The sequence below is a fragment of the Pristiophorus japonicus genome, chromosome 10, assembly GCF_044704955.1.
Source record: "Pristiophorus japonicus isolate sPriJap1 chromosome 10, sPriJap1.hap1, whole genome shotgun sequence".
Taxonomy (NCBI): Eukaryota; Metazoa; Chordata; class Chondrichthyes; family Pristiophoridae; genus Pristiophorus; species Pristiophorus japonicus.
Window position 1 is genome coordinate 219,547,041 of NC_091986.1, and position 14,160 is coordinate 219,561,200.

Sequence of the window (14,160 nt, forward strand, 5' to 3'; positions counted from 1 at the left end):
CCTTGTTTTCAAATGCCTCCATGGCCTCGCCCTCCTCACTATCTCTGTAATCTCCTCCAGCCTTACAATCCCTCTGAGATCTCTGCGCTCCTCCAATTCTGCCCTCTTGAGCATCCCCGATTTTAATCGCTCAACCATCGGTGGCCGTGCCTTCAGCTGCCTGGTCCCCAAGCTCTGGAACTCCCTCCCTAAACCTCTCCGACGCTCCCTCCTCCTTTAAGATGCTCCTCAAAGCCGACCTCTTTGACCAAGCTTTTAGTCACCTGTCCTAATATCTCCTTCTGTGGCTCAGTGTCAAATATTGTTTGATAATTGCTCCCTGTGAAGCGCCTTGGGATGTTTTACTGCATTAAGAACATAACATAAGAATTAGGAGCAGGAGTCAGCCATTCAGCCCCTCGATCCTGCTCCGCCATTTAATAAGATCATGGCTGATCTTCTACCTCAACTCCACTTTCCTGCACTATCCCCATATCCCTTGATTCCCTTAATATCCAAAAATCTTCGATCTCAGCCTTGAATATACTCAAAGACTGAGCCTCTACAGCTCTTTGGGGCAAAGAATTCCAAAGATTCACCACCCTCTGTCTCCTCATCTCAGTCCCTAACTGGCCGGCCCCTTTTTCTGAGACTGTGACCCCTGGTTCTAGACTCCCCAGCCCGGGGGAAACATCCTCCCTGCATCTACCCTGTCAATCCCTGTAAGAATTGTGTATGTTTCAATGAGATCACCTCTCATTCTTCTAAACTCTATAGAATATAGGCTTAGCCTACTCACTCTCTCCTCATAGGACAATCCCCCTAAAGGCACTGTATAAATACAAGTTACTGCTCTTGTAAAGTTCTGCCATTCTTTTCCTCGGCACTGCTAGGATGGGAAAAGGGTTGTGTTTAAAGGGGTAAAGGCGGCAGGAACATGAGCCAAGAGTGGGACTGGGGAAGTATAGGGAGTGGCAGATGCAATACAATGTGGATAAATGTGAAGTTATCCACTTTGGTAGGAAAAACATAAGGACAAAGTATTATTTAAATGGTGATGGCTTGGGAAGTGTCGATGTACTGAGGGACCTGGGTGTCCTTGTACACCAGTCATTGAAAGCAAACATGTAGGTGCAGCAAGCAGTTAGGATGGCAAATGGTACGTTGGCCTTCATTGCAAGAGGATTTGAGTACAGGAGCAAGGATGTCTTACTACAGTTATACAGGGCCTTGGTGAGACCGCACCTGGAGTATTGTGTGCAGTTTTGGTCTCCTTACCTCAGAAAATATATTCTTGCCATAGAGGGTGCAGCGAAGGTTCACCAGACTGATTCCTGGGGTGGCAGGACTGTCATATGAGGAGAGATTGGGTCGACTAGACCTGTATTCACTAGAGTTTAGAAGAATGAGAGGGGATCTCATTGAAACGTATAAAATTCTGACTGGGTTGGACAGACTGGATGCGGGGAGGATGTTTCCCCGGGGCTGGGAAGTCTAGAACAAGGGGTCACAGTCTCAGGATACGGGGTAGGAAATTTAGAACCGAGATGAGGAGAAATGTTTTCACTCAGAGGGTGGTGAACCTGTGGAATTCTCTCCCATAGAAGGCTGTGAAGGCCAAGTCACTGAATATATTTAAGCGGGCAATAGATTTCTAGAGACAAAAGGCATCAAGGGGTATGGGGAGAAAGCGGGAATATGGTGTTGAGATAGAGGATCAGCCATGATCATATTGAATGGCAGTGCAGGTTCGAAGGGCCGCATGGCCTACTACTGCTCCTATTTTCTATGTTTAAGCTGAATGTATCTCTTTAAGGGTTCTCCAAGCTGCAGGGATTTCACAAGCCACGCCAGCACAGTCTGATTCCTTTCCACAGTAACGTTGGCTAGATAGCGGGCAGTAAGATGATCCAGAATGAATTGCTCCATTACTGGCGCAATAAGGAGGCGAAAGCCAATTTCTGCTGCCTTGCTTTCTAGCGACTGCCCTCGTATTGATCTTAGTAAAGTAATACATTGTACATATGAGAATCAATATCTAGCTAACTTCACACTCTGAAACCTTTCATCGGACCCCAGGAGAAGACCAATAAAATAACATTTGTTTTTAGCGGTCCCCGTGATGGACTGACCTTCTGCCACCCGATCCTGCTTCGCCAAACCCCACAGCGCACACCTTTCCAACAGGGCTTTATCACCTGCCATGTCAGCCGTGGCTCACTGGGATGGGTGCACTCCCTCGTGGCTCTCAGTCAGAAGGTTGTGGGTTCAAGTAACGCTGCAGTCATTGAGCACAAAATCCAGGTTGACGCTCACATTATAAGAACTGAGGGAGGGCCGCACTGTCAGAGGGGCAGTACTGAGGGAACGCCGCACTGTCGGAGGGGCAGTACTGAGGGAGTGCCGCACTGTCGGAAGGGCGGTACTGAGAGAGTGCCACACTGTCGGAGCGGCAGTACTGAGGGAATGCTGCACTGTCGGAGGGGCAGTACTGAGATAGCGCCGCAACGTCAGAGGGGCAGTACTGAGGCAGTGCTGCACTGTCGGAGAGGCAGTACTGAGGGAGTGCCGCACTGTCGGAAGGGCGGTACTGAGAGAGTGCCACACTGTCGGAGCGGCAGTACTGAGGGAATGCTGCACTGTCGGAGGGGCAGTACTGAGATAGCGCCGCAATGTCAGAGGGGCAGTACTGAGGCAGTGCTGCACTGTCGGAGGGGCAGTACTGAGGGAGTGCCGCACTGTCGGAAGGGCGGTACTGAGAGAGTGCCACACTGTCGGAGCGGCAGTACTGAGGGAGCGCCGCACTGTCGGAGGGGCAGTACTGAGTGAGCGCCGCACTGTCAGAGGGGCAGTACTGAGGCAGTGCTGCACTGTCGGAGAGGCAGTACTGAAGGAGCGCTGCACTGTCGGAGGGGCAGTACTGAGGGAGCGCCGCACTGTCGGAGGGGCAGTACTGAGGGAGCGCCGCACTGTCGGAGGGGCAGTACTGAGGGAGCGCCGCACTGTCGGAGGGGCAGTACTGAGGGAGTGCCACACTGTTGGAGGGGCCGTTTTTCGGATGAGATTGTTAAACCAACGCCCCACCTGCCCTCTCGGGTGGTTGTAAAAGAACCCACGGCCACAATTTCGAAGAAGAACAGGGGAGTTCTCCCCAGTGGACGAATAGTTATCCCCCAACCAACATCACTAAAACAGATTATCTGGTCATTATCATATTGCTGTTTGTGGGAGCTTGCTGTGCGCAAATTGGCTGCCGTGTTTCCCACATTACTACAGTACTTCATTGGCTGTAAAGTGTTTTGGGACATCCTACAGAAATGCAAATCTTTCTTTCTGTGTCCAGGGTGAAAGCTGTGGAGAGCTGCCTGTCTCTTTTGTTCTATTTCTTGCTGTATCCCTCCTCTCCAGAAGGTGCTGCCTCTCGTTGGGGTACCATATCAACAGCCCCCAGACCCCCATTCTTCTCCTGTGAGAGTCCCAATCCCAACCCCGAACCCAACTTCCACTCGGGGTTTCGAATATAAAATTCTCATCCTTGTTTTCAAATCCCTCCATGGCCTCGCCCCTGCCTATCTCTCTAACCTGCTTCAGCCCTACGACCCCTCTGCGATCTCTGCGCTCCTCCAATTCTGCCCTCTTGCACATCCCTGATTTCAGTCGCTACACCATTGGCGGCCGGGCCTTCAGCTGCCAAGGCATTAAGTGTTTGGCCATCTGCCCTACTATCTCCGTATGTGGCTTGGTATCAAATTTTGTCTGATGGTCTCTCCTGTGAAGCTGCATATACCGATGGGCGGGGGCACGGAGGCTCGTGTGGAGCATAAACACCGGCACGGGGCAGTTGGGCCGAATGGTCTGTTTCTGTGCTCTAGACATAGATCAGGATGTCACAAGGCTCTTGACAGCCCATTATACTTTTGAAGAGGAGTCATTGTTGTAATGTAAAGTACTAGAAAGAGCAAAGGAACTTGCATTGATTGGAGCGCCTTTCACTCTACCTGTACTACAGTAGCACGGGCCCAGCCCACACTGCGATATGTGTGCGCGCTCGGTCCGTGCAGCAGAGCTGGTCTCCAGTCGTCCTGGTTAACCCTCGCCACTGGACCAAGACCTAGCTCTGTCAAGCCCCGTGTGGTGACTGGTGTGCAACGGTCACCCCACGTTAAAAAAATCCACGCACAGGCATCTTCCACCCTTCAGGATGTAGTTCAGGAACTGGAATATTAGGTCCTTCATTGAAACACCTGTGAACTCATCCCTTTTTGGCGTGGAAGCAAGTCATCCTCGATATGAGGGACCGCCTATGATGATGACTACAGTAGCTGCGCCAAAGATTGAGTAGATTGGACCGATACTCTCTGGAGTTCAAAAGAATGAGAGGTGATCTTATTGAAACAGACAAGATTCTGAGGAAGATTGACAGGGTAGATGCAGGGAGGATGTTTCCCCCGGGCTGGGGAGTCTAGAACCAGGGGTCACAGTCTCAGGATAAGGGGTCAGCTATTTAGGACTGAGATGAGGAGGAATTTCTTCACTCAGAGGGTGGTGAATCTTTGTAATTCTCTGTCCCAGAAGGCTGCGGAGGCTCAGTCGTGGAGTATATTCAAGGCTGAGATCGACTGATTTTTGGACTCGAGGGGAATCGAGGGATATGGGGATCGGGGGGGAAAGTGGAGTTGAGGTTGATGATCAACCATGATCTCAATGAATGGCGGAGCAGGCTCGAGGGGCCGAATGGCCGACTCCTGCTCCTATTTCTTATGTTCTTAAGCGCTTTGCAGGTAATGTACTATTTGTGACGCACCGTCACTGTCAATACCCAGCCAAACAAGGCAGGCAACATCCCACAAACAGCAAATCCATTAATGTGGTTTTGGAAGGAAGAGCTATGTACCAGGAGATCTCCCCTGCTCCTCATTGAATTTTGCAACGGATCTTTCATTAATCACCACGGGCAGGAGGGTCCTCAATTTGAGTGCAGCGCTCCCTCAGTACTGCCCCTCCGACACTCCCTCAGTACTGCCCCTCCGACAGTGCGGCGCTCCCTCAGTACTGCCCCTCCCACAGTGCAGCACTCCCTTAGTACTGCCCCTCCGTCAGTGCTGCCCCTCCGACGGTGCAGCACTCCCTCAGTACTGCCCCCCCCACAGTGCAGCACTGCCTCAGTACTGCCCCTCCGTCAGTGCAGCACTCCCTCAGTACTGCCCCTCCGACAGTGTGGCACTCCCTCAGTACTGCACCTCCGACAGTGCGGCACTCCCTCAGTACTGCCCCTCCGACAGTGCGGCACTCCCTCAGTACTGCCCCTCCGACAGTGCGGCGCTCCCTCAGTACTGCCCCTCCGTCAGTGCAGCACTCCCTCAGTACTGCCCCTCCGTCAGTGCAGCACTCCCTCAGTACTGCCCCTCCGACAGTGCAGCACTCCCTCAGTACTGCCCCTCCGACAGTGCAGTGCTCCCTCAGCAATGTCCCTCCGACAGTGCGGCGCTCCCTCAGCACTGCACTGGGAGTGTCAGCCTAGATTATGGGCTCATGTCTCTGGAGCGGGACTTGAACCCACGACCTGCTGACTGAGAGACGAGCGTGCTGCCCACTGAGCCACGGTTGGCACCTGTAGTCGGTGATGTACCCAACAGCAATGGGCGGGGTGGGGAGTGGGGGGGTTATATTTAACCTTGAGCACAAAGTACATCCTCTGGGGTGGCTTCTGCAGGGTTCCCTCCACCCCCCAACCTCCACCGTGTTATTTCATCCACTTCCACAGATATTCATGGAGCTAAATGTTAAATATTACATGCGAAAGTCTTACAAATGGCCAAGACACACACACAAAGCGAATATAAAAAGGATTCCATTCTCCAGTACATTTGGAAAGATTAAGGACTGACATAGATTTATCATAGTAATTCAATCAAGTCCCTATTATTCAAGCATTTCAGGTTTTTGGAAATCGGATTTAGCGTGCGCAGTCTGGCGGGTTGGACCAGAGTCACCCTGAACTTGCACACTCGTCCTTCTCTCCCACTAAACAGGGGAAGCAAATGTCAAGGGATTATTATTTAATTTTTTTTTGTTATTAATCTGCACAATAGAAGGTTGTGGCATGTGGCTTTCTGATATGTGTGTGTGTGTCTGCGTGTGCCATTTCCTCCCCCCCCACCCCACCGCCCTCGCACTCGCTGTCGATCCCGTCTCCCTGGCAACGCTGAGTGCGTGTCTCGGCAGACAGCGCGCTGTTTATCCGCATAACCGGGAGGGCAGGCTCACGCGATCCATACAAACTCAATTTGGCTCCTCCTGGGTCCTGGTGCTTAATGAAATCTCCAATGGGCTAATGGTTGCTGGTGCCTTTTGCGTGGGATGAAGATGGTATAACATCGTGTATACTTAGTGATAATTGTAGGGGGCGGGGGGGTGGGGGGGTGGAAGAATCGATTTTATATTTTTTTTCTCTCTAACTCATTCGCTCTTCTCTTTCCTTTTTTTTTTAAAATGCAGCCATCCGAAGGAAGGAGAACGGGTGGGCGGATGAGGAGCACCCACTGGTATTCCTGTTCCTTGGGTCATCTGGAATTGGTAATTGTTAAATTAAATGACGCTCGAGCCATTTGCTGTCTGTCAGAGAAAAGCTCTTCTGATTACAGCCCTGGCCCGCCATTAAACAAAAAAACCCAGAAGTAGGAACCAGATGCTTTTAACCCCATCTCCGCCGCCTGCGTTAGACGCAGCGAAGATGTTTCCACTTGTTGGGGAGCGGCCACAAATCGTACACTCGCAGAAAGAGGCCATTCGGCCCGTCGTGCCTGTGCCAGCTCTTTGAAATAGCGATCCAATTAGTCCCACTCCATAAGAAATAGGAGCAGGAGTCGACCATTCGGCCCCTCGAACCTGCTCCGCCATTCAATAAGATCATGGCTGATCTGATCATGGACTCAGTCCCACTTCCCCGCCCGCTCCCCATAACCCTTTACTCCCTTATCACTCAAAAATCTGTCTATCTCCACCGTAAAAACATTCAATGTCCCAGCATCCATAGCTCTCTGGGGCAGAGAATTCCACAGATTTACAACCCTCTGAGAGAAGAAATTCCTCCTCATCTCAGTTTTAAATGGCGGCTCCTTATTCTGAAACTATGCCCCCTAGTTCTAGATTCCCCCACGAGCGGAAACATCCTCCCTGCATCTACCCTGTCAAGCCCCCTCAGAATCAATAAGATCACCTCTCATTCTTCTAAATTCCAGTGAGTATCGGCCCAACCTGCTCAACTTTTCTTCATGAGACAACCCCTTCATCTCAGGAATCAACCTAGTGAACCCCCTGCTCTTTCCCCATAACCATGCAAATTTTCCCCCTTCAAGTCTATATCCAATTCCCTTTGGAAAGTCACTATTGAATCTGGACCACCAGCCTTTCAGGTAGTGTGTTCCCGATCACAACAACTCGCTGTGTAACAATTCTATGCACATATTAGAAAAGGAAAGATGCTCCATTAATTAGGGAGGAGGAGATAGCAGTGTCAGGACAGACATTGTTCGGGTAACTTAGCGAATTCAGCAATGAGAATCTGAATTGTCACCAAACCAAATGAAGATGTTGGCAGCTGATGTGCTGCGTTGCTGGCCTCTCCAAGCTCACCTTTCCAACCTACTGGCACTGAATAGTGTTGGGATCCACAGATCCCGGTGTCCCTCCAGTAACCTGCCCTGGGAGTGTTTGAATGGATAGTGTAGACGGAGCTTTACTCTGTATCTAACCCCGTGCTGTCCCTGCCCTGGGAGTGTTTGATGGGACAGTGTAGAGGGAGCTTTACTCTGTATCTAACCCCGTGCTGTCCCTGCCCTGGGAGTGTTTGATGGGACAGTGTAGAGGGAGCTTTACTCTGTATCTAACCCCGTGCTGTCCCTGCCCTGGGAGTGTTTGATGGGACAGTGTAGATGGAGCTTTACTCTGTATCTAACCTGTGCTGTACCTGCCCTGGAAGTATTTGATGGGACAGTGTAGAGGGAGCTTTACTCTGTATCTAACCCCGTGCGGTACCTGCCTTGGGAGTGTTTGATGGGACAGTGTAGAGGAAGCTTTACTCTGTATCTAACCCCATGCTGTACCTGCCCTGGGAGTGTTTGATGGGACAGTGTAGAGGGAGCTTTACTCTGTATCTAACCCCGTGCTGTACCTGCCCTGGAAGTGTTTGATGGGACAGTGTAGAGGGAGCTTTACTCTGTATCTAACCCCGTACTGTACCTGCCCTGGGAGTGTTTGATGGGACAGTGTAGAGGGAGCTTTACTCTGTATCTAACCCCGTGCTGTCCCTGCCCTGGGAGTGTTTGATGGGACAGTGTAGAGGGAGCTTTACTCTGTATCTAACCCCGTGCTGTACCTGCCCTGGGAGTGTTTGATGGGACAGTGTAGAGGGAGCTTTACTCTGTATCTAACCCCGTGCTGTACCTGCCCTGGAAGTGTTTGATGGGACAGTGTAGAGGGAGCTGCATGGGAATGAAAAGTGTTGACTCAGTCACAGCTTGAATTGTAATATTCCAGGATGTCCGTCATGCCCAGACTCAGGAACTGAGATTGGTGGGGAATGACTCATCAGTCAGAGGCTCAAAGTGTGCAGATAAACAAGAGAGTATTTTCAATTGTAAAGAAAAACTGTGAAATAAATGCTGGATATCCATCAGCTCATTTTGTATCTGAGGTACTCGTTCAGCCCGACGACCTGCCTCCCTTCCGCGGTTACATCCGAACCAGGGTATCCCCGGAGATGGAGCACGCGGTGTCCACCTGTACGCTCGCGGCCTTCCGCGAGAGGTGCGCTGGAGGGACTGGAGTGCATCATCACCCCCGGCAACCACATTTTAATTTGAACCATTTTTGTTAAAAAGTACATTTGTTTAACTTGATCTTTTGTTTTACAAAAATAGTTGGATGTGGGGTACAAGGATAGGTTAACATTTGAGGTGAGGACCCTCATCCCATTAACCTGTCTTCTCTCTTTCAGATGCTGAATGACCTGACGCGCATGTGCAGCAGTGTGCTTTTAAAACCTTTTCACATTCTTTTCACAGGAGGCCATTCGGCCCATCGAGCCTGTGCCGGCTCCGTGAGAGAGCGATCCAATCAGTCCCACTCCCCCTGCCCTTTCCCCACAGCCCCTGCAAATTGTTCCTTTTAAAATATATATTTTTCTGCCTAATCTTCTGAAGTATTACTATTTTAAAATCTATTTATTTTGGATCTGATTTTTTTGAATGAGTTTAACGACCTGTTGCTGTATTCTGACCCGAGATGTTTGATCTCCCTGTCTATTGCTGCTTCATTTGTCCTTTTGTGCCATTGCACTTGCTCAATAGCAACACCCCTGGTCATTCAGCAAACAGCAGCTTTTCACTCTCACTGTGCAACACAACACGTTGCATTTATATTGCACCAAAAGCTTGGTCAAGGAGGTATGTTTTAAGGTTCGTCTTTAAAGAGGAGAGAGAGGCAGAGAGGTTTAGGGAGGGAATTCCAGAGTGTAAAGTATGCACCTGTATGTATGCTCACAGGCTGGAAGAGCTGTTGAGTTGTGAGTGGCTTAGCCAGTCACGTGACGTTCACAAGACTCAATAAAACCCCAGCCAGTTGGATTCGGGGGATCCACGATGGGGCAGGTGGTTGTGAGCCTGGTGGATGAACTGGTAATGTGTAGTGTGATTGTTAAACCTTTTGCTAATAGACCAACTAGTTCTGAATAACAGTGTGTTGCTATGAATTCTTAAGCAAAGAACTCATGAAGCAAATACATTACATAGAGCTCGGGGCCCAGGCAGCTGAAGGCATGGCTGCCAATGGTGGGGCGATGAAAATCAGGGACGCTCAAGCGAGCAGAATTGGAGGAGCACAGATATCTCGGAGTGTTGCAGGGCTGGAGGAGGTTGCAGCGATAGGCGGGGGTGGGGGGAGTTGGCGGGGGCGCGAGGTCACAGAGGGATTTGAAAGTGAGGATGAGGATTTTAACAATGAGGTGTTTGTGGACCGGGAGCCAGTGTAGGTTAGTGAGCACAAAGGGAGCAAGGCAGCCTGCTCCCTGGCCTCGGCTGATACCATGCTGAGACTGTGAGAGGGATGGTGAATCCCTCACCTGACCTCTGCTCCTCACTCTGCCCATCACTGCATGACCGAGGGCCGTGTTTAACAACATAAGAAATAGGAGCAGGAGTCGGCCATTCGGCCCTTGAGCCTGCTCCGCCATTTAATGCGATCATGGCTGATCCGATCATGGACTCGGCTCCACTTCCCTGCCCGTTCCCCATAACCCTTATCGCTCAAAAATCTATCTCCGCCTTAAATATATTCAATGCTACAGCCTCTGGGGCAGAGAATTCCACAGATTCACAACCCTCTGAAAGAAGAATTTCCTTCTCATCTCAGTTTTAAATGGGTGGCCCCTTATTCTAAGACTATGTCCCCTAGTTTTAGTTTCCCCTATGAGTGGAAATATCCTCTCTGCATCCACCTTGTCGAGCCCCCTCATTATCCTATATGTTTCAATAAGATCACCTCTCATTCTCCAATGTGTATAGGCCCAAACTACTCAACCTATCTTCATAAGTCAACCCCCTCATCTCCGGATGAGAACTGTTCTTGCACTCGGTCACAATCTCCCACACACTAAAGTGCTATCAACGCATCTCTCATCCCTTCCATTTCTCATCTTGGCAGCCATGCCCTGCTGACCTACTGTGTCGGCTGTGGCTCAGTGGGCAGCACTCTCGCCTCTGAGTCGGAAGGTTGTGGGTTCAAGTCCCACTCCTGAGACATAGCACAAAAATCCAGGCTGACACTCCCAGTGCAGTGCTGAGGGAGCGCCGCACTGTCGGAGGGGCAGTACTGAGGGAGCGCCGCACTGTCGGAGGGGCTGTACTGAGGGAGCGCCGCACTGTCGGAGGGGCAGTACTGAGGGAGCACTGTGCTGTCGGAGGGGCAGTACTGAGGGAGCGCCGCACTGTCGGAGGGGCAGTACTGAGGGAGTGCTGCACTGTCGGAGGTGCCGTCTTTTGGATGAGACGTTAAACCGAGGCCCCGTCTGCTCTCTCAAGTGGACATAAAAGATCCCTTGGCTACTATTTTGAAGAAGAGCAGGGGATGTTTCCCCGGTGTCCTGGGCCAATATTTATCCCTCAACCACAGATTACCTGGTCATTATCATATTGCCGATTGTGGGAGCTGGCTGTGCACAAATTAGCAGTTGTGTTTCCTACATCATCATCATCATCAGCATAGGCAGTCCCTCAGAATTGAGGAAGACTTGCTTTCATTCTTAACATGAGTTCTTAGGTGACGGAATGGTCCAATATGGGAATTACAGCCTCTGTCACAGGTGGGACAGACAGTGGTTGAGGGAAAGGATAAGTGGGACAGGTTTGCCGCACGCTCCTTCCGCTGCCTGCGCTTGTTTTCTGCATGCTCTCGGCGACGAGACACGAGGTGCTCAGCGCCCTCCCGGATGCACTTCCTCCACTTCGGGCGGTCTTTGGCCAGGAACTCCCAGGTGTCAGTGGGGATGTTTTCCACATCACAACAGTGACTACACTCCAAAAGGTACTCTGTTGGCTGCAGAGCGCTTGGGGACGTCCCGAGCTGGAGAGAGGGTAGGCACTCGAGGGCAAGCGGTGTAACCGTAACTCAGCCAGACAGTATTGATGGGGGGGAAACTGAACCAAGGTTGGTCGGAGCTCGAAGTCTCCTGTATGAAGTGCTCCGCCCACAAATGGTTAATTGTTTTCACTGCGTCCTTGCAGTAAGAAGCCTCCCATGACAGAGAGAGATTCGGGGATGTGCTGTATGGAAATTGCTTATGTTCTTTTTTTCATATTTATTAAGCCCTGCAGCTACCCGCTAGTCAGATGTCTGATGAATGTTTCACAGCAGAACCCACATTATACAAAAGGGAAACATTTAGAATTTATTGCCTGTCCCGGTTGCCAATTGCAACGAATCCACGCAGAACACAACTTGTTTATTTCTTTTTTTTAATACATCCTCGGCCTTGTCGGCTCGGAGGGTAGCACTCTCACCTCTGAATCAGAAGGTGTGACCCCAGAGACTTGAGCACAAAATCTAGGCTGATACTCCCTGTGCAGTGCTGAGGGAGTGCCGCACTATCGGAGGGGCAGTACTGAGGGAGTGCCGCACTGTCGGAGGGGCAGTACTGAGGGAGCGCCGCACTGTCGGAGGGGCAGTACTGAGGGAGCGCCGCACTGTCGGAGGGGCAGTACTGAGGGAGCGCCGCACTGTCGGAGGGGCAGTGCTGAGGGAGCGTCTCAGTGTCGGAGGAGCAGTACTGAGGGAGTGCTGCACTGTTGGAGGGGCAGTACTGAGGGAGTGCTGCACTGTCGGAGGGGCAGTACTGAGGGAGTGCCGCACTGTCGGAGGGGCAGTACTGAGGGAGTACTGCACTGTCGGAGGGGCAGTACTGAGGGAGCACCGCACTGTCGGAGGGGCAGTGCTGAGGGAGTACTACACTGTCGGAGGTGCTGTCTTTTGGATGAGATGTTAAACCGAGGCCCCATCTGCTCTCTCAAGTGGACGTAAAAGATCTCACGACCACTATTTCGAAGAAGAGCAGGGGAGTTATCCCCGGTGTCCTGGGGCCAATATTTATCCCTCAATCATCATAACAAAAAACAGCTGATCCGGTGATTATCACATTGCTGTGTGTGGGAGCTTGCTCTGCACAAATTGGCTGCCGCGTTTCCCACATTACCACAGTGACTGCACTCCAAAAGTACTTCATTGGCTGCAAAGCCCAGGACACCGGGGAGAACTTCTGGAGTGGGTCTTGAACCCATAACCTTCTGACTCTGAAGCTGCTCCAAAAATGCAAGTCTTTCATTCCTTGGGAGAAAATCGCAGGCATAGACTTGATGGTTCGAGTGGCCCATTTCTGGGCTCTAATATCTTCGGTTTCATGGTGAAGATGTGCCTTGAAAGTAGGAGAAGAGGTAGATTTAAACTAGTGAAAGGTGAAATGTTAGGGCCGGTGTCGAGATGTTTTTGTACAGGGGGCAACCAACACCTGGAATCATCGAATCATACAGCAGGGAAGGAGGGTATTCGGTCCATCGTGCCTGTGCCGGCTCTGTGACAGAGCGATCCAATCAGTCCCACTCCCCTGCTCTTTCCCCACAGCCCTGAAAATGTTTCCCCTTCAAGTATTTATCCAATTCCCAGTTTGAAAGTTCCGATTGAATCTTCTCCCACCGCCCTTTCAGGCAGCGCGTTCCCGATCACAACAACTCATAGAAATTTACAGCGCAGAAATTTTCGGCCCATCATGTCCGCGCCGGCCGACAAAGAGCCGCACGGCCCTCGGTCAGCAGCCCTGAAGGTTCCATATCAACCTATGAACAATGAACAATAGCGGAAAGGTAAAGAGCACCCAGCCCAACCAGTCCGCCCCACGCAACTGCGACACCACCTGCATCATAACATTTTACACTCCACCCCAACTGGAACCATGCGATCTCTTTTGAGAGGCAAAAAAAACAGATAAAAATCCAGGCCAATTGGGGGGAAATAAATCTGGGAAAATTGCTCTCCGACCCATCCAGGCATTCGAAACTAGTCCAGGAGATCATTCTGGCCGTATTAGATTCCCTGAAGTACTTAGCATCATATCTGCGCCAGCCAACAAGAGGTTATTCAGTCTAATCCCACTTACCAGCTCGAGGTCCGCTTCAAGTGCCCATCCAAGCAGCTTTTAAATGTGGTGAGGGTTTCTGCCTCTACCACCTTTCCGGGCAGCGAGTTCCAGACCCCCACCACCCTCTGCGTGAAGAAGCCTCCCCTCAAATCCACTCTAAATCTTCCACCAACCACCTTAAAACTATGCCCCCTCGTAATTGACCCTTTCACCAAGGGAAATAGGCCCTTGGTATCCACTATATCCAGGCCCCTCAACATTTTATACACCTCAATGAGGTCTCCTCTCAGCCTCCTCCGCGCAAAAGAGAACAAACCCAGCCTATCCAATCTGTCCTCATAACTAAGATTCTCCATTCCAGTCAGCATCCTCATAAATCTCCTCTGCACCCTCTCCAGTGCAATCACGTCCTTCTTATAATACGGCGACCAGAACTGCACACAGTACTCCAGCTGTGGCCTAACCAAAGTATTATACAATTTAAGCATAACCCTCCC

The 14,160-nt window shown here is 50.9% G+C and overlaps 1 protein-coding gene across 3 annotated transcripts in view; it reads left to right on the forward strand.

The window, feature by feature from the left end:
* clpb (ClpB family mitochondrial disaggregase) overlaps positions 1–14,160 on the forward strand; it is a 212,643-nt gene that overhangs the window by 152,507 nt on the left and 45,976 nt on the right. For 2 of the 3 annotated variants that reach the window (XR_011595709.1, XM_070892578.1), the window contains exon 8: positions 6,478–6,555. The exons of the other annotated variant lie outside the window; for it this stretch is intronic. Coding sequence is in view for 1 of the 2 variants with exons in the window: in XM_070892578.1 (XP_070748679.1) it covers positions 6,478–6,555 (78 nt within the window). In the remaining variant the exon portion in view is untranslated. The remainder of the gene's footprint in view (positions 1–6,477; positions 6,556–14,160) is intronic. 3 annotated transcript variants of the gene reach the window in all.